Source organism: Onychostoma macrolepis, chromosome 08 (assembly GCF_012432095.1).
Source record: "Onychostoma macrolepis isolate SWU-2019 chromosome 08, ASM1243209v1, whole genome shotgun sequence".
NCBI lineage: Eukaryota > Metazoa > Chordata > Actinopteri > Cypriniformes > Cyprinidae > Onychostoma > Onychostoma macrolepis.
Window position 1 is genome coordinate 26,543,838 of NC_081162.1, and position 20,663 is coordinate 26,564,500.

At 35.3% G+C, this 20,663-nt stretch overlaps 1 protein-coding gene across 1 annotated transcript in view; it reads right to left on the bottom strand.

Moving 5' to 3' along the window:
• Positions 1-1,257: 1,257 nt before the first annotated feature.
• The window catches only part of gcn1 (GCN1 activator of EIF2AK4), a 49,803-nt gene continuing 30,397 nt past the window's right edge, over positions 1,258-20,663 (bottom strand). The window contains 17 exon segments of the mRNA XM_058784574.1: positions 1,258-1,883; positions 3,352-3,573; positions 4,622-4,732; positions 5,433-5,581; positions 5,689-5,785; positions 9,529-9,643; positions 10,509-10,702; positions 10,783-11,013; positions 12,464-12,577; positions 14,989-15,258; positions 16,173-16,316; positions 17,139-17,231; positions 17,960-18,121; positions 18,201-18,365; positions 19,377-19,592; positions 19,729-19,846; positions 19,930-20,072. Coding sequence (XP_058640557.1) covers positions 1,758-1,883; positions 3,352-3,573; positions 4,622-4,732; positions 5,433-5,581; positions 5,689-5,785; positions 9,529-9,643; positions 10,509-10,702; positions 10,783-11,013; positions 12,464-12,577; positions 14,989-15,258; positions 16,173-16,316; positions 17,139-17,231; positions 17,960-18,121; positions 18,201-18,365; positions 19,377-19,592; positions 19,729-19,846; positions 19,930-20,072 — 2,670 coding nt within the window. The 3' untranslated portion in view covers positions 1,258-1,757.

The window sequence follows — 20,663 nt, forward strand, 5'->3', positions numbered from 1 at the left end:
ATGAAACACAAATTATTTTAAGTTATATTTTCCTATATTTTCTTTTGAAAAGTCAAACAATCCAAAGAAAACAACTTTAAAAAGTCACAAAATTAGATCGGATGAACCTTAAAAAATCTGACCAAAATTTCTCTGTGGTTTCATTACAAAAACTCACTTCAATGTCTGAATTATAATTATGTCCATAAGCTTTTTGTGAAATTTGGATTAATCTGTTGCTTGACCTCTTCATATTTAAGGACTAAGGAGAGAACCATAATTTCCAAAGTAGGACAATGCTTGTGATTTTTAAGGGTGTATAATTTAGTAGAGACGCTATGACATGTCCCTACCAGTATCCAGTGACTACTAAACTGTCCCTAGCAATAATTTTGATCAAACAATTAAATGTCTGTTGTCTGCTGTTATGTTCCCACCAATGCCAAAATCAAACCTGCACACTTGGATGGATGTACTTTTTTTGGGCTTCAAAATCTCGACCACCATTCACTGGCATTAAAAAGCTTGGAAGACCCAGGACATTTTTAATATAGCTCTGATTGCATTAATCTGAAACATTTTATTTTATTATGCTGGTTGAAAGTCTCTTCGCATCCCGATAGCAATCACTAAGTGGTCTAAATGTATTTGTATGTATTTATGTCATCTGTGGAAGGCGTAGGACCCTGAAATGTTCGTCCAATCATAGATTGGAAGGTGTTATTATTGTAATATTGGTAACACTTTACAATAAGGTGTCATTTGTTAACATTAGTTAATGTATTAACTAACATGAACCAATTAACAATGCATTTATTACACTATTTATTAAGCTTTGTTAACGAAAATGCAGGAATCTTATGCTTTTAAAGCTAGCTTGCCGTTCTCGCCGAAATTGCCTACCCTACCTTTTACTTTCTTGTGTGATTGTGACTTTCACTGATAGCATAACTCATTTTAGTTTAAACCACTTTAAACAAATAAAGAGAATTTAAATTTCAGATCAGTTCTTTCGGATTTATTTTTTTTACCAACTCAAAATACACACACAAAAAAAATTATATATATATATATATATATATATATATATATCTACTACACAAGCAATGCTTCAGTTATTTGAATTGTAAAACCACAGACAAGATTCCTGGGTACACAATGTCTCAAACATGGGTGACTTCTCTTGAAAATGATACTTCAGTGGAGTAATTATGAGTTTTCAGATGTTATAAAGATGCATGAAATGTTGAGCAGGAATTAAAACATCAAAACACAATGTAATTTCTTTAAGTCAAACCGTTTATTAAATCAAGGTTTTCATTTTGTATTTATTCATACAACAATTTATTTGTGGACAGCGCTAATTGGAAAAATCAGCATCACATCCTTTGGGTTGTTAATGGCTCACGCGTCTCTCACACACACGGAGAAATCAATTACAACAGCAAGAAACTGCTCACCATCCAAACGAAATATAAAAGGGCATCAGAACATCAGTGTTTGAAAAGAATTGGCACAAATTAATACTTCGTCTTTCAGAAGAAAACCAAACGAAAAATATACATTTACAAATTAATGGCCAATTAAGGACAATGCAGATTTTAGATGATGATTTTCGGGGCTCAGCACAATAAATACTTTCCCAGGCTTTCCTTGTGGCATAAATGACATGAGTCAAAGCTAGCGTGTGTGTGTGTGTGTGTGACTGGCAGATGATGCAGGATCTCTGGGAACAGCAGCAGCTACAGGACTGGATTCAGAGCAGCTGAAGCTGTCCATCATGTCAGGATGGTGTCATCGATCTCTTCGTTTGAGTCGGGAAGGCTGGAGATCTTCTTCAAGGACCTGCGGTAACATTCTGACAGCAGCTCATTACTGGCCGAGTCCAGGATTGCACTGATGCTCTGAAACAAATTTACACATGCAAACATTATTTGAACTGCTGTGCCACGATTGGTGATTTTTAAGGTGTTTATTGATCACTCGTCTGTGTTTATTGTATGGAAAAAGCTGTGAATATTTTGCGCAGCATCATCTTTTGTTTTCCAAACTGAAAACAAAAATGACTTTAAAACAGTTTTCACTCAGAAATTGCTAGTAAACTTCACAAATATTTACAAAGTGGCAAGTAACACTAAATGTGAAATTCTGAAGTAGAAAAGCTGAAATATTATTTTCTCGTAAAACACTCCAATAATGATAGTTATGTAATCAGATTACTTTTTTCAAGTAACTACTAAAGTAACGCATTTTTAAATTTACAATGAAATATCCGCGTTACTTTTTCAAATAATTAATGCCAGTTACTTTGTTTTCCTATTTATTCACTGACACCTCTCTCTATTCCCATGTTGAGAGAAATCTGGAGCGAGGTTTAGAGGCACTTCCTTCAGCCTGAGGCTTATTCAGTTCACTTTTGGTGTCAAAAGGCCTTTACAGTTTCCAGTTTTTGTTATTAAAAAATAAATAAGCAAGCCCAGTTCAGGTGAAAAAAGTAATGCAAAAGTAACAATGCATTATTTTACGTAAAAAGTAGCACAATTAGTTACTGTTTTAAGGAGTAATGCAATGTTGTAATAAATTACTTTACCCAACACTTCCAATAAAACCACCCTTCATTAGAAGCTATGTCCATCCACATATTTTATGCAAATTTTGAGATATTGCATAGAAATGCTGGATGGAAATGGCAAGATGTGCGTAAAATCTTAAAATGCGCATGAAGACTTGAGTTGGATACATTTTTTATCTGACAAGTAAATGTGCATATGCATAAACAAAATTTGAAAATTATGCACAAAAAATGGAAACGATGAATAAATTTATCAATGCACAGCAAAAAATTTGATGTGACTTTGCCTCAACTGACCTGTGACTGATCAGTGCACTGATCTCATCACAAACAATGCATAAAATCATACATTATGAATATACACTCACACGTCTGGTTTACTATACTTGTGGGGACTGTCCATAGGCGTAATGGTTTTTCTACTGTACAAACCGGATTTTCTATCACCCTACACCAACCTTACACCGGAAACTTGCATTTTTACATTCTCAAAAAACACCATTCTGTATGATTTATAAGCTTGTTTACCCGTGGGGACCTCAATTTAGGTCCCCACCGTGACACGAGTCCCTATGAGATATAAAAACAGGTACAACACACAGACATCTTTTTTTTCTTTTCTTTTTTTTTGAAACATCCTCATTCTTATTTTGTGAAAAATTAGGTAACATTAGTTTTACCAGCAGATTCTAAGATACAGGCCTGCATTCTTTAATTACAAAAAATACACTTTTTACATACATTTAGATAACATCATTTTTATGGTGCATGGAAGAGAGCAACATCGTGTGCTGACTGACCTGCATGCCGTCTTCTCCCTGGCGCAGCCGCAGCAGGCTGACGAGCGTGTGTTCGCTCTGCGCTCGGACGCTGGTGTTCTTGTCCTTGGTGTTGTCCAGCAGGGCTTTGATGACCGGTTTGACCAGACTGGGCTCCAGAGCAGGAGTCTCCGCCTCCTTACACACCCACCACAGCACGCGCTCCGTCACCAGACGAATGTCACTCGACTGGTTCTGCAGACACTGTGGGAGGAGCCACGGCAGAGAGCGAATTCAGTACAACTAATGTGTTCGAGTTTGTTCACAATGGTGTACAAAAAGCATCTTATGGAATATGTATGGAATATAACCAGATAGGGCTGTGTGATAAATCAATTTATCAAAAAACATTAAGTCCATATTGTTTAAGTAATTTTCAATATTTTGTAGAAATTATGCCAGAAATATATTACTATTATATAGCAAATGTAATTCTCAAAGTAATAATGATAATAAAAACATGACATTGAGGAATATCATATATTTCTATTCATGCATTAACTTACACACTTTGTGCAGCACCTCATTTGACAAGAAAAATAATTAATTGAAATTTTTGCAAATGAAGAAAAATTGCAAATTAATTGTTATATTTACATTTGATTACATTTTAAAACATCGATTAAATTGTTGAAGTTTTATGAATTCACCTTTTACCTTTTTAATTATAAATGTATATTAAAAGAATTCGGATAAAAATACAATTAATTTCACACGTCCATAAATTCAATTTAGTTTACTCAAACTAGTTGTTTGTGTTTATTGTTGAGGTCTAACAAATACGACAAATGCATTTCCTTCCCTATTAATGGTATTAAATGAATATTTTGATATCAATTTTGAATGATATGAAAAAATAATATTCTTGTCTATCATCTAGCCCTACACTACATGAAAAATTGTATCCCATAATGCAAAGTGCTCTAATGAACCAGAAACAATATTGTGATAAAATGATAAACTAACAATGAGAAATACTTCTAAAGCATTTATGATGTTGATTTTAACATTTACTATTACTTATTGGACCCCGGTTAACATTACTAACAATAACCAGCTGTATTTTTATTATCTAATGCTAACAAAGATTATTAAATACTGTAACAAATGTATTGCTCATTGTTAGTTAATGCAAACTAACTTATTGTAAAGTGTTACCCAAACATATTAAGTATGCAGTGTGCATTATACAGTAATCTGTACACTACTGTATAGTAGGCGGTTTATCTGTGTAGGCTGGAGTCAGTCTCACCTTGACGAACTGTGTGACGATGCGGGGCGAGATGCTCTCCGGTCCTCCTGAGCGGAGCTGGTGTCTCATCAGGTAACCCATGGCTCTGATGCCGCTGCAGGCGATGGGGATCTGCAGAAAACACACACACACACACGAGAATCAAATGTTTGCACCACAGTTACACAACAAAGCGTTCATGAATGCATAGCATGAAAAAGCAAAATCATCAGCTCTAATCTCATTGGCTGGTGTTAAACGACGTCCAGAAGTCAGGCTTCCAAGGTTCTTACACATTTTCCATTTCAAATTCTATACTATTTCATACTCAAATGTCCAGATTTTTTTTAGACCATATCAAACATGTGATAAATTATTTTATGTATTTATTGATGATTTATCGCCTCGTCATGAAAAAAACACTCTGCTTGAATGATAAATTTATGATAATTTTTTTTACTTATTAACTAATTAACTTATTATTATTTTAAGTTCTTAATTTAATATTTTAGAAATCAGGATAGGGACAACAGTCTGGAAACACATACATGACTAAAATGATGAAATAATGATGAATTCTGTATTTTCCATACAGCGTAAGAAACCCTGAGCTTTATTCAGTATGAAAAGCAGCTGCAGTGAACATTTATGAGGAAGAACCAGCCAGTGGATTTAGGAAAGTTTTAAAGGTTCAAGCAATGAACAAACATTTGAATATTCCTAAGTTTTGACTGTCAAATTCAAGATCTATTTGGCCCTAAACAGGCATTTTTTGGCCTCACTGGGTTACAACACGAGCTGGACTCTCTGCTGATTCACTGCGGTGTCTTACTCTGTCTGCGGTGGCACTGGATAAGACGGCCTCCAGCACAGTCGAGCTGTACTCCTCCGAACACAGCCGATCAGGGGCGGACTTCACTGCGATAGCCAGTGCCATACTACGGCCGTGACGCACCATCCAGTCCACGCCAGACACATCCGCTGCACACAAACAGATAACATCAGAGGATTCAGTTCTAGATTGAAGTGCTTTTCTTAATGCATCTGATCCCAAAGCACTGGCAGGCCCGAGATTTGTGTGATCTTACCGAGGACATGCTGCTGTAACACATTCTTGAGCTCCTCTTCTGACAGGAAGGCACACAGCTCGCCAACACAGCCTGCAGAGGCCATTCTCGTGGCATCCTACACACACAGACACATACATACAGACAGAGAGAGGTAAGGCAACAATGACACACCAACACAACCACAACCACATCCTGTGCTAGTTACTGTTTTAAAGACAAAGATCACATGCACTCATATTCTTGCATGTCTTCAAACATAGAAGTAATAATAGGAGTAAAAAATTTTTATATAACAATACATTTAAATATTAATTAATATTTTACACACACACACACACACACACACACACACACACACACACACACACTATATATAGACAATCTAAGTATATGCATGCATGTATATGTATGTGTATATACACACACACACACACACACACACACATATATATATATATATAGATATACAGGTGCTGGTCATATAATTAGAATATCATCAAAAAGTTGATTTATGTCACTAATTCCATTCAGAAAGTGAAACTTGTATATTATATTCATTCATTACACACAGACTGATATATTTAAAATGTTTATTTATTTTAATTTTGATGATTATAACTGACAACTAAGGAAAATCCCAAATTCAGTATCTCAGAAAACTAGAATATTACTTAAGACCAATACAAAGAAAGGATTTTTAGAAATCTTGGCCAACTGAAAAGTATGAACATGAAAAGTATGAGCATGTACAGCACTCAATACTTAGTTGGGGCTCCTTTTGCCTGAATTACTGCAGCAATGCGGCGTGGCATGGAGTCGATCAGTCTGTGGCACTGCTCAGGTGTTATGAGAGCCCAGGTTGCTCTGATAGTGGCCTTCAGCTCATCTGCATTGTTGGGTCTGGTGTCTCTCATCTTCCTCTTCACAATACCCCATAGATTTTCTATGGGGTTAAGGTCAGGCGAGTTTGCTGGCCAATTAAGAACAGGGATACCATGGTCCTTAAACCAGATACTGGTTGCTTTGGCACTGTGTGCAGGTGCCAAGTCCTGTTGGAAAATGAAATCTGCATCTCCATAAAGTTGGTCAGCAGCAGGAAGCATGAAGTGCTCTAAAACTTCCTGGTATAAGGCTGCGTTGACCTTGGACCTCAGAAAACACAGTGGACCAACACCAGCAGATGACATGACACCCCAAACCATCACTGACTGTGGAAACTTTACACTGGACCTCAAGCAACGTGGATTGTGTGCCTCTCCTCTCTTCCTCCAGACTCTGGGACACTAATTTACTTTCGGCAAAATTTACTTTCATCAGAGAACATAACTTTGGACCACTCAGCAGCAGTCCTGTCCTTTTTGTCTTTAGCCCAGGCGAGACGCTTCTGACGCTGTCTGTTGTTCAAGAGTGGCTCAATGCGACAGCTGAAACCTATGTCTTGCATACGTCTGTGCGTAGTGGTTCTTGAAGCACTGACTCCAACTGCAGTCCACTCTTTGTGAATCTCCCCCACATTTTTGAATGGCTTTTGTTTCACAATCCTCTCCAGGGTGCGGTTATCCCTATTGCTTGTAACCTTTTTCTACCACATCTTTTCCTTCCCTTCGCCTCTCTATTAATGTGCTTGGACACAGAGCTCTGTGAACAGCCAGCCTCTTTTGCAATGACCTTTCGTGTCTTGCCCTCCTTGTGCAATGTGTCAATGGTCGTCTTTCGGACAACTGTCAAGTCAGCAGTCTTCCCCATGATTGTGTAGCCTACACAACTAGACTGAGAGACCATTTAAAGGCCTTTGCAAGTGTTTTGAGTTAATTAGCTGATTAGAGTGTGGCACCAGGTGTCTTCAATATTGAACCTTTTCACAATATTCTAATTTTCTGAGATACTGAATTTGGGATTTTCCTTAGTTGTCAGTTATAATCATCAAAATTAAAAGAAATAAACATTTGAAATATATCAGTGTGTGTGTAATGAATTAATATAATATACAAGTTTCACTTTTTGAATGGAATTAGTGAAATAAATCAACTTTTTGATGATATAATTATATGACCAGCACCTGTACATATATATAGATATACATATATATATACACATATACATACACGTAGGGGTGTGCGATATGACGATTTTTGATCGTGGACGATAAAAATGTCTCCACGATCTGCTTTTGAAGAAATATCGTAGTATCGTGCTACAGCGCACATTCTATCAGCTGCAGTTCTTATTCCTCCGTCTCAATATACTGTACATTATTCGGATCTGCTTTAAAGCCTTGCCGGTTAAATGTTTTATTCATGCGTCGGTCTGACGTGCGCTTTTTCTGAGCCCGTACACCCGAAGTGCGCGTGATAAAGCCTGTCAAAAAGCGCCTGATTACTGAACTAAGTTATCTTGTGCACTAATACTGTCAAAACACACAAGGTTTATGTATAGACTCCGTTGCTTTATGTCTAAAATGAGTAAGTAAACAGCTGAGAGAAAACGGATGCTTGCAGGTCTTAAAGGGGCAGTACTGAACATGCTGCTGACTGTCATTAAAGGGATAGTTCACCTTAAAATACAAACCTGTATTAATTTTTTTTCTTGTGCTGAAGACAAAAGAAGATATTTTGAAGAATGTGGGTAACCAAATAGTATCTGGTCCACATTGAATTTTGATAGAAGGAAAAAAAAAAATACTATGGAATAAGTCACTGGGGACCAGCAACTGTTTGGTTTTCCATGTTCCTCAAAATAGCATTTATGTTTAGCAGAAGAAACTCATTCAGGTTTAAAGAAACTTTTGAGTGAGTAAATGATGGTATAAATTAGTGGTGGGCATAGATAAATTTTTTAAATCTAGATTAATCTCACTGTAATCTTGGAATTAATCTAGATTCATCTAGATTAAAATGGCTCATTTGAATTCTGCCAAGTAGATAAGTAAACAACTAGCAGTCATCAAGAATTTAATATTGATAATAACATTGAAGACATTGTATGATTATTCCCTAAAGATAAGATTTTAATAGTTTTAGTAGTAGTAGCCGATTACGTTCTGCCCAATGTCTTCAAGTGAAACCGAACTTTTATTTTGACGGGTTGCCGTGAGGATAGTTTTTCTCAAATGAAACGCTCGAATGCTCATGAAGTGACTCTCAGAGCAGCTCTGGAGATGTTGTTCATGTATTTATGTCCTCATTTAGTGAGACGACGGACGTTAATATCGCCGCAAGCGTCACGCGGGCTTCTATATGAGTAGTAAACAAACCCGCGCGTCTGTGCCATACATTAACACAGAGACACACAGAAGTCATATTTAAATAGACGTTTTGCTGCTTAATATTTACAAATAGGAGTGGGAGTGTGTTCACTTGTGTGTGCGCTTACGTTTGTTTGTTTGTGTATGTGTGTGTGTGCGAACCGGGGCGGAACTCCGCTGTGCGCGCGATACAGAGAGCGCGACCATGTAACGTAGAGACAGAAATGACTTGCTGATTTCCATTGGGAAGCTTCTTAAAATAAATTTTCCTGAAGCAAACCCGGCTTCATAGCTGCATCCATGTTAGCACATATACACACAGGTTCAAGACTCGCTCGCCCCCTACAGTGCAATTCGCTAGGTATACATCCGCTAAAATATCAAGGTGAAAGTCATCATAGTTTGCGTAGTATAGACCCAGCTCCCAACCCAACTTTGAGAATAGATTAACGGCGATATTTTTTTTTATCGCCCGATAAGAGTCTCACGTTAACGCAGCACGTTAACGCCGATAACGGACCACCACTAATATATATATATAAGTTTTTTTTTTTCCCTTTTTAATTATGGTTTTAATTTTAGTTAACCATAATAACCCTGACTAATAGCTGTACCTCATCATGTCCCATCATGCCCAGCAGTGTGGTGGTGATGTTCTTCCTGATGGTGGGGTCGACCTTTGCTCCTGCACCCTGGATGACGAAGCGCAGGGCCTGCATCATTGTCTCCCTGCAGAATAAAGACAATAACAGAGTGACTGACAAGCACAAAATAACTTTTCTCTACAGAGGACACATGAGAAACCTTAATTATGAGCAAGAGCTAATAATAATTAATAGTGACTAATTAATTTGGTAAAAACTACAGTGGTTATGAATGATCAGCTACTGCCAGCTAGTCTTAAGACAAAAACAAAAAACAAAAATCATTTATTTTTCCAAGGGTGGCCACAAATTTGTCAGTATCTGTGGGCCTCTGGGATATTTAATTCTGATTGGTGTCTTTCTGTTATAATAAGCATCTAACCGTAAAATTGCTCATCGCACCAGTACACACATACTATTTCCTGCATAGTTTTAGTTTCATTTCTCATCACTCTGCACTCTCTTTATTGCCACCTTCATCCTAAACTTAAAAAAAAAAAAAATTATCTTTACTTATTCCTTCCTTTGGTAGTTTGTATTTATTTGAACAATGCCTGAGACTTGGTGTTGCAAGCACTTCGTATGTCTGATTGCCTCTTCAAGATTAATCGCTCTATGTATTCCCCAATTGTAAGTCGCTTTGGATAAAAGCGTCTGCTAAATGACTAAATGTAAATGTAAATGTCACCTAATAAAAATATTTAAACTTAAACCAATATTTCATATTCAACTACTTGGTAAGAAAATTAATACTTTTATTCAGCACGGATGCATTCAATTTATCAAAAGTGAAAGTACAAAAATAAATGCTGCTTTTTTTAACTTTCTATCTATCAAAGAATCCTATTTCTGTCTATTTTCACAATATTACTGATTTTACTGCATTTTTGATTCAAATAAATGCAGTCGTGCTGAGCAGAAGATTTTTTCTTTGTTTTTTGTGTTTTTACCTGACTCCAGAGTCCTCTGCGTTGCGTATGGCCGACAGCTGTTCTGTGAACAGTGGATCTACTTTAGTGTGTATGGAGACCAGCTGACCCAGAGCCTCTGCCGCCCGCAGCCTCACGGCGCGGCTGGAGTCCTGGAGAGCCTTCAGGAAGGTGGTCTGGAGCTGCGGCAGGAAGGGTTTCAGAGCGATGCCCACCTGCGCACGAGAGAGAGGAGATATGAGTGTGAATGAAGGGTCTACATCAGCATGAGGACAGAGGCGTGATGGACACTGACTTTGGCCAGCAGCAGAGTGAGTGTCTCCAGCAGAGCCGTCTTCACAGACCAAGCGAAACGGTCTCCTAGGATACGGATGAGCGGTCCGGTGATGTTGACCACAGAGGGCCGCAGCGCCTCCGCTGATGTCAGCTTAATGACTCCGCCCAGCGCACGAGCCGCCTCCTCCTTCTGCTCAGGACTTCCTGTCAGCACACCCTCCCTCAGTACGGGGAGAATACATGTCACACCCTGAGGAAAAACACACAGCGTGTCACATCAGTGCTACTGCAGGATTTATTTATACACTATTACAGTATTTATTGCTATTTTGAATTGGCTTATTTTTATATTTTCAGTTTTTATGTTACTTCGTGGTTTTTTGTAATTTTAGCATTTACAACATATTTCAGTTAGTCGACAAGGCAACATTTAAAAAATTTTTTTTTTAAATCTTTAAATTATTTTCTTTTTTCATATTTCTATTTAGCTTTAATTTGATTTTAATTTTTAGTGATATTAGTACTTACACTTATGTCAGTTAGTTGCCAACTTTTTTTTTATTATCTAATATTTATATTTGCTTTTGTCATTTTATGTTTGTTTGTTGTTTAATAATTCTATTTAGCTTTAATTTTAGTTAACAATAACAATACTCCTCCATTCATAAATGCTGCATTCAGAATGGAATATTTTTCTTTTAAAATGTATCTATTTAACATTAATTTTATTTCAGCTTTAGTTGTAGTAATTTTAACACTTAAATGTATTTTCAGTTAGTTGCCAATGTAAAATTCAAATTCAATTTAAAAGTCTTTTTAAAAATTGAATATTTCTATTTTATTTCAGCTTCATTGCATTTACAGAACATTATTATTATTATTTTTTAGAAGTTTTACTTAAAAATAACAACACGCTTTCATTTTCATAAAGCCTGTATTCAGAATTAAACACTTTGCTTTTGTCATTTTTGTATTTTTTTTATATAATTTTTTTTATAATTCTATTTGGCTTTATATATAATAAATTTTTAGTTTTAGTAATTTCAGTACTTCAACCTAAACGTATTTGCATTTCAGTTTAAGTTGAACTTTAGCTAATACTTATATTTCTTTTTATTCTAGAATTAATTAAATTACAGACAATTATTAACAATAGTTTGTTAACAATAATAACACTCTTTCATATTCATAAAGAATTGCTGGAATGGAATACTTTGCTTTTCTGTTTTTCTTTTCTTACTACAACATACATGCTGTATACGTCCTACTACAATCTAATAAATATAGTATGTGAAATGGTGTGCATATAACAGTGTTTCCAACAGTAGTTTGACAATGTTATCAACTGGCATCACTATGCCACATTTTACTCAGCAAGTGGCATCCAGTTATAATCTTGACAATAAAAACTGTTGTTCTGCATTTTGAATCTCATATGTATAAAAAAAACTTTTTGTGTCTTTGACTCATTATTTGATAGGACAGCCAAAGTTAAAAATCACAGTTGCTCCAGTTCATTTATGTCAGCTGAGTATATTTTGTCATATGTAGTAGACTAACTGGGTATTCCAAACCGCATACTACTTTTTTCACAAATATTAGGCAGTGTGTCATTCTGAACACTTCTATATTGATTGTGCTATCAGAGTTGACATGTACTGACTTTTGCTCTGTAGTTTGTCTCTGTAAGGGATTCTTACCTTCTTGGGCAGACAGAAGCCAGGTAGGTGTTGACCTCTGACCTCAGCGGCAGCAGAGCGGATGTCCCTGTGCAGGTCATCAATCAAGGACAGCTGACTGCCAGCATCCAGTTTCTGCACAAACACAGTGAAGTTATGAGAACTGTATCGACCAAACGACAATACCAGTCATATTTCATTATTTCTTGTTTAAATCCTGGTAGTAGCATAAATCAAATAATAAATATAAGAGAAAGAAGTCTCTTCTGCTCACCAAGGTTGCATTTATTTGATCAAAAATGCAGTAAAAATTATATTACTATTTAAAATAAGTTTTTTTTATAAATATAATGTAGAATGTGATTTATTGCTGTGATCAAAGTAGAATGTTCTGCATCATTACTCCAGTCTTCAGTGTCACATGATCCTTCAGAAATCATTCTAACATGCTGATTTGTTGCTCAATATTTCTGATTATTATGAACATTGAAAACAGTCGTGCTGCTGAATATTTTTTGTGGAAACCGTGATATTTTATTTTTCAGGATTCTTTGATGAATAGAAATTTCAAAAGAACAGAGTTTATTTTTTGAAATAGAAATCTTTTATAACATTATAAATGTCTTTACTGTCACTTCTGATCGATTTAATAACTCCTCGCTGAATAAAAACTTCCGAAACAGTAATGTGTATGCAGCAAAATATTGCAATATTTTCTTACAAACACTTTAATACACGAGTAAAGTGAGTGTGTGTATATATATATATATATATATATATATATATATATATATATATATATATATACACACACACACACACGTGTATATATGTGGAGAATAATGCACGGCAATCAGCAAATTTTTTTTAAAGTGGCGTTTATCGGTTTTTGCAAATGAACTAATATGTGTGTGTGTGTGTGTATTAGGGTTGCACGATACACCGGTACTACGGTAGTATCGCGATACTAAAGCTTAAAAATACCCGCGGTGCCATTGCATTTTTTAAACGGTAGTATCGTCCATACGGTACCGTAAGATATGTTGTATGCACGGCAAGAACACTGTTTAAAACGTTCATTTGAACATGCATGCCAGCAGAAACATTACAAGTTGATTGCCAAATGTCTTTCTGCTGTGCTCTGTGTATAACGTTACGCGTTATATGGTGCTGAGTGTTTCCCAATGCTTCAGTTCAGTTTGCAATGGGAAGTCGCACTTGCACGTCGTTGTTCATGCTGCAGGTTATCAGAAGAAAGGGTCTGATTCAGACCATCTTATGTCATTTAAAAAAAACAGCAGCTCAAGCATCACTTATTCAACATCATAATATCTTACAAGAAAGTATTCTCACAGTTTAATTAATTTGACCACTTCTAGAACAGGTGTAATAGTTCGTTTCTGGAAGCATCTTTGCGATCACGAATGCAAATCCATTCATCAGCATAGCGGCTTTGCACTTGGTTCTTATCAATCATTATGTATATTTTGTTTATTCATTTATAATGTTATGTTTTAATATACATGCTGCTAACTCGGAAATTTCAAGATACAAGAACAAAAAAATGCTCCTGACAGTTCGGCAATACGACACAAGCAAGAGTGCTGTTTTTGTTTCGTTTGTGTTCGAATCCAAATCCGCGTTGATTTGGGCGAATCACTGATTCACTGAGCCGTTCATAAAAACAGTCATTTGATTCGCTCCTGAAGGATTCAGCCGTTTTGAAAGAATCGTTTGAATGATTATGTATAAATGCCACATCTAAATGTCACTCCATGCTGCTTCTGTGCAGTGCTAAGATGAGTTTTGTTTAGATCATTTCATGGATAACAATAGCCAGTCATTCATTCACATTAAGTATTCAGAGAATAATATTGTCTGTTTTCACTTACATCTATTTATTTATTTTGTAGAATTGAATTTTAAATGAACATAATACTGCATGGTATCGTGATACTTCAGCTGGCATAGTATCGTAAGACATTTTTATGGTATCGTGACAACCCTAACACACATATATACATATTAGTTCATTTGCAAAAACCGATAAACGCCACTTTAAAAAAAATTTGCTGATTGCCGTGCATTATTCTCCACTCTATTCTTCACTTTCACATATAGCTCGATCTGAACCCCAAACACGTTTTGTCAAAAAAGCTGGTATTGTCTACTTTCAAGGCATCGCGAGTTCATGTTTTACTGCTTTTGCCAAAAACGACTGTTGGAGTTATCTGCTTTTGCTATAAAACAAACTTCTAATATGTAAAAACCCCCCCCAAAAAAACAGACTTTCATTTAACTTTAATTTTGTAAATTACCTGTATTTGTTTAAGTTATCATTACTTATTCAAAACTTGTTTTTACTACTGAATTTGACACCTGAGATGTTATTTAAAACATCTCCACCTTGCTAGCAGATCAAGGATCATAAAAACCTAGTTTACTTGTGGCTTGCGATTGGATCACATGAAACAGATGATAATACCAGGTAAAAACAAGGACTTTGAGAAGTTCCGCTGATGTTCATGCATGAAAGCATCGCTTACCTTTGTGATGGAGTTGATTGTGTCCCAGCTCTGGCTGAGCACCTCAGGGTTGGTGTCGTTCATGAGCCGCATGAGGCCAGACAGCAGCATGCGCGTGTGAGTGCTGTAGTCCAGCCGTGTTCGAGAGAAGTATCCGTTGAGGATGGTGACGGACGCCTGTCTCAGCCCAGCGTCAGCTCCTCGAGTGGCCTCCAGCAGATCCTCAATGATGATTCTCTGGCCGACTTCATCCTCCACCGAGAGGATCACAGTCTGACAGTTGCTCAGCTCCTGCAGAAGACCAGAAACACCCCATTTACAGTCAAACAATTCTGATTCCTAATAATTTCTATTGCAGAAAAAGTTGAGTGTGTGTATTATTGGTCAAAATTATGATTTTTGTTAATGTTTTATAAAGAAGTCTTGTCTGCATTTACTTGATCAAAAACATAGTAAAATTGTGAAATAATATTACAACTTAAAATAACTGTCTTGAAATTAAATATATTGTAAAATGTAATTTATTTCTGTGATCAAAGCTGAATTTTCAGCATCATTACTCCACATGATCCTTCATAAATCATTCTAATATACTGATTTGCTGCTCAAGAAACATTTCTGATGATTATCAATGTTGAAAACAGTTGTGCTGCTTCATATTTTTGTGGAAACCACAATACATTTTATTTTTCAAGATTCTTTGAATAGAGAGTTCAAAAGAACTACATTTATTTGAAACCGAAATCTTTTGTAATATTATACAATTGTAATTTTATAATATTACTGTAATTTTTTAAAATGTTATTACTCATTGCTGATTAAAAGTGTTAATTTCTTTCCTTCTTTTTATTTATTTTTTAAAATAAATCTTACCCCAAATCTTTCAACGGTAATGTATAATGGTTTCCACAAAACATGAAGCAAATTAGCAATTCAACTCTTTTCAACATTGATAATATTAATAATAATAAATGCTTCTTGAGCAGCAAATCAGCATATTAGAATGATCCTTCAGAAATCATGGAATAAATTACATGTTACAACATATTCACTTGAATTGTAGTAACATTTCATTTTTGATCAAATAAATGCATCCTTGGTGAGGAGAAAAGACTTCTTTCAAAAACATTAAAGTATCTTAATTATTCCAATATTTTTGACTGGTAATGGATTAAGTAGAAATGATTGACAGCTGTGGTGTTCACCTGCAGGCAGTCCTCTGAGCCCAGCTTGTCTTTGAGAGAGGAGAGCAGCGCGGGTAGAATCACCCTGAGGTGTCGCGTCAGAGCGTCTCCTGCCACCGCAGACAGGAAGGCGAGGACACGCGTGTTTACAGGAGGAGCCGTCAGCTAGAGGATAAAAATAAAGTGTTAAACAACACTATCTGGAATAAATTCAAAATCAAAAAATAGAGTCAAAATTTAACAGTGAAACAAGTGCAAAGAATATTCTAGTCTCAGTCTGAGAGACACCCAAAGACGGTCTGATGCACACAATAACAGCTAGAGCTTTCTTAAAACAGAAAGATCATTCTGATTGGCTGGCTTTATGCAATTTCTTGGATTCGGCGTGCACAAAGTCAGATTCAGACTTTCAGATTTATTATTGTTAATTAAAACTAAAATCATATGTTACTTGAAATAAACAACGAACTGAAATAAAATAACATTTTATTTTTAACTAGTGCTGTCAAACGATTAATCGTGATTAAATCGCATCCAAAATAAAAGTTTGTTTACATAATACATGTGTTAACTGTGTATATTTATTATGTATATATAAATACAAACACATGCATGTATATATTTAAGAAATTAAATATATTAAATATTTTTATCTATAAAATTAAATAAGAATATAAATATATAAATGTATATACACATGTAAATATTTTCAAAATATATACTGTATGTGTGTGTATTTATATATACATAATATATGCATGTGTACTGTGTATATTATGTAAACAAAAACTTTTATTTTGGATGCAATTAATCATGATTAATTGTTTGACAGCACTATTTTTAACTAAAAATTTAATTAGGTCGGCTTCACAACTTTGCAGATAGTTTATGTTCACATACAGCTACATGACACACTGCATGAAAGGTAACATTCGAAAAGGCATAATAGGGGCACTTTAAGAAAGGCCTCTAGTAAAGAGAACTCACCTTAGGCACGAGGTAAGGCAGGACAGATCGACTCTTCACAGCCATGACCTGTTTCAATCCATCCAACGCAAACTCTGACGTCTCCTCGTCCTCCTGAAACAAGATGCAAGCACATTTTAGTTCACCATGCATACTGTTTTGAAGCAGCCTGGATAGATAGAAACTGGCAATTGAGAAGTAGAGAACTAACAGTACTTTATTTATTTAATAATCAGAAATGTTTCTTAATCAGCATATTAGAATGATTTCTGAAGGATCATGTTACACTGAAGACTGGAGTAATGATGCTGAAAATTCAGTTTTGATCACAGAAATAAATTACATTTTACAATATTTTACAATAGAAAACAGTTATTTTAAATTGCAATATTTCATAATTTTAACTATTTTTGATAAAATAAATGCAGCTTATGCAGCATATGCATATTAGATCTACTGAGCATGACTTACATTATTTATCTGTTTTCTTATTTATTTGTTTGTTTCTTAAAAGCAGAGTTAATCCAAAAATGACAATTCTGTCATCATTTATACACCCTCAACCTGTATGAATTTCTTTCAGCTGTTAAACACAAAAAAAGATATTTTGAAGAATGTTGGTAACCAAACAGTTGACGGTAGCCATTGCCTCCCATAGTATGGGAAAAAAATACTATGGAAGTCAATGGCTACTGGCAACTTTTTGATGACCCACCAAACTTACTTATTTTTGGGTGAACTATCACTTTTAATGCTGTTTTGTTGATTATTAACTTTTTGAATGTCTATCCTTTCTTTATTTTCTCAAAGTAAAGGCGAGGATTGTGGGAAGGAGGCAGTACCAGTTGTTTGAGCAGTGTAGGCAGGATATCGTCGAGGGCCTGGTGACCGATGGTGGTGTGGAGCTGCTCGAAGGTTTTGGCAGCCGCTTCACGAACCTCCTCCAGAGGATCACACAGGGCCTTACGCACGGTGGGAACCAGAGACTCGGAGAACACCAGAACCTGACACAAAAACACCGCTTTATCACAGTGACGTGAACAGAAGGAACCCGCTGAGCATATTTCATCAGCTGACACTCACTGCGTCTTTGCTGGTGGACTTCATGATTTCGCTGAGGCCGATACACACACCCTGCCTCTCGTCGCTCTTATCCGAGCGCAGACCCTCCTCCAGGATGGGAATGATTTCAGGCAGGATCTTCTCACCCAGTTTCTTCACCAGGTCACCCAAAGTTCGAGCAGCGATCTGGAAACACAGATATTAACGTAAACAGCATAAGCAATGGAGGCATTCAAATTTTTCTGATCCATCATACAACATTTTCTATTACTAGCTATTACAAACATTTTCTTTCTTAATTACAAATTAAGAATGACTTCTTAATATCTTAAAAAAATAATAATAATTTAAACTAACAAATACTTTAATTTATTAAGAAATATGTTTCTTAATATTTATTTTCAAGAGACAATAAACAGCAATTTAAATATGATTAATATTTTTCCTAAATATTAGTAAAATTATTAATTCATATTAAGTAAATATTTTCTTTATATTAAACAAACCTTTTCTCAAATTATTAAGAAAATACATTCCTTAATATTTTCTTAAATAAATATTGAGAAAATAAAGATTAATTTAAATATTAATTACTATAATAATAATGATGTGCTATAATGAAAATATATATTTTTAAATATTAGGAAAATAAACATTTTAACGTCTCATTTTCATAAAATTAACAAATATTTAATGTATTAAGAAAATATGCCTCTTAATATTTATTTTCTCAAATAAATATGTAAATAAACATTAATATTCTTAATATGAAAATGAACAAATATTTTCTTAATTTATTACAAATGTTTCTTAATATTTATTATGTCAAATACACATTAATTTAAACAGTAATGATAATAATTTCATTAAGAAAATAAATAGAATGTCAAGTTATTTTCATGTTAACATTAAACAGATTAAACAGTTTTTTAACAATTCAGTGGTTTATATTAAACTTATTGATGTCATATTCTTGCAGGAGAGAAAAGGCATTACTGTATTTTATTCCCCAAAATCTAGACCAAAAAAAGAAAAAAAAAAGAAGAATTAACATAAGAAAAACATAAGAAATATATGAAACAATAAATTATGGCATGCTTTGTATGATGCTAACATGGAAACAAATTTCCAAAAAACAAATGCATCTATTGCAGGCCACAGAATCAAAAGGGACTGCAGTTTGTCGATGGATTGTACCGTTCTCTTGTCCGGGCAGGTGGAGGCTAGGAAGCCCAGCAGCAGCGTGAAGAGGGTGGGCAGGATTTCTCGTAGCGTTCGCGGTGTGTTTGACACCACGATCTTCCACACGTGGAGAGACGCCTGTCTGACCACCAGTTGTATGTCTGAACGGCCCATGTAGAGCCCAGAAAGCACACGGTTGCGTCTCTCTGCGCCCAAAGCGCCAATAATGGCCTGTGGAAATATATTACAAACATATACATACAAAGTTTCCTGGGACACGACAAGAAAGATATATTTTGGTCTTGTAATGAAAGCACAGCCGTCAGACGCTGTCCTGTGGTCTGTTCCAGAGGCTCATTATGGTTACCTTATTCGACTGGGCCGTGCCAAAATTGTCATCCTCTGATGCGGTCTCTGTTGTCATCTTTCCCGTTACCCCGGAGATATGGAACAGCAGGTCGCCTAGCAACTGCACCGAGCTAAATCTAAGAGAACACAAACACTCAGCATCAGCATCCATCGCTATGACAGCCGTCCTCTGAAGTGATGGAGGGCGGATGTTTGGTACCTGATCCTCCAGAGGTCATCAAACAGGCCCTGCTCCAGCTCCGGCAGCAGCAGAGCGATGGCCGTCTCGGCGTACATGCTGATGATGCGCTGGCCGGCACGCAGGGCCGTGTCTCGCACATACTCGTTCTCATCGGCCAGAGCCTGAACACACACACAATCACCCGTCAAACAGTCTATCTATGCTTAAGAGACAACTAGATGACAACAATATTACTGTATAAACAACCAATAAAAGACAGAAACAGATCAACAAGATAAAGAATGTTCATTTGCAGGTAGCCATCAACTTCCACTGTATTTTTGTTATAATTTTAAAATTTTTCTTTAGAGAAACATAGATTGATCCATTGTTGCAGACTGCAGATTAAGCAGCAACATTTACTAAGAAAATATTTTCTTAATTTATTAGGAAAATAAATGAATAAATTCCTTCTCTCAAATCAAGATTATGAAAATAAACATTAATTTATTTTCTTAATATTTATCAAATAACATCAATTTATTAATTAGTAATATATATATATATATATATATATATATATATATATATATATATATAATAATTAATAATTTCATAATACTTTATTATAAAAATGCATTTTGTAATATTTCTCAAATAAATAAATAAAAAATTAAGTTGAATATTAGTTAGTTTAAAAAATATTTATTAAGAAAAAAATCTCAACATTTATTTTCTTAAATATTAAGTAAATATTTTCTTACTATATAAAT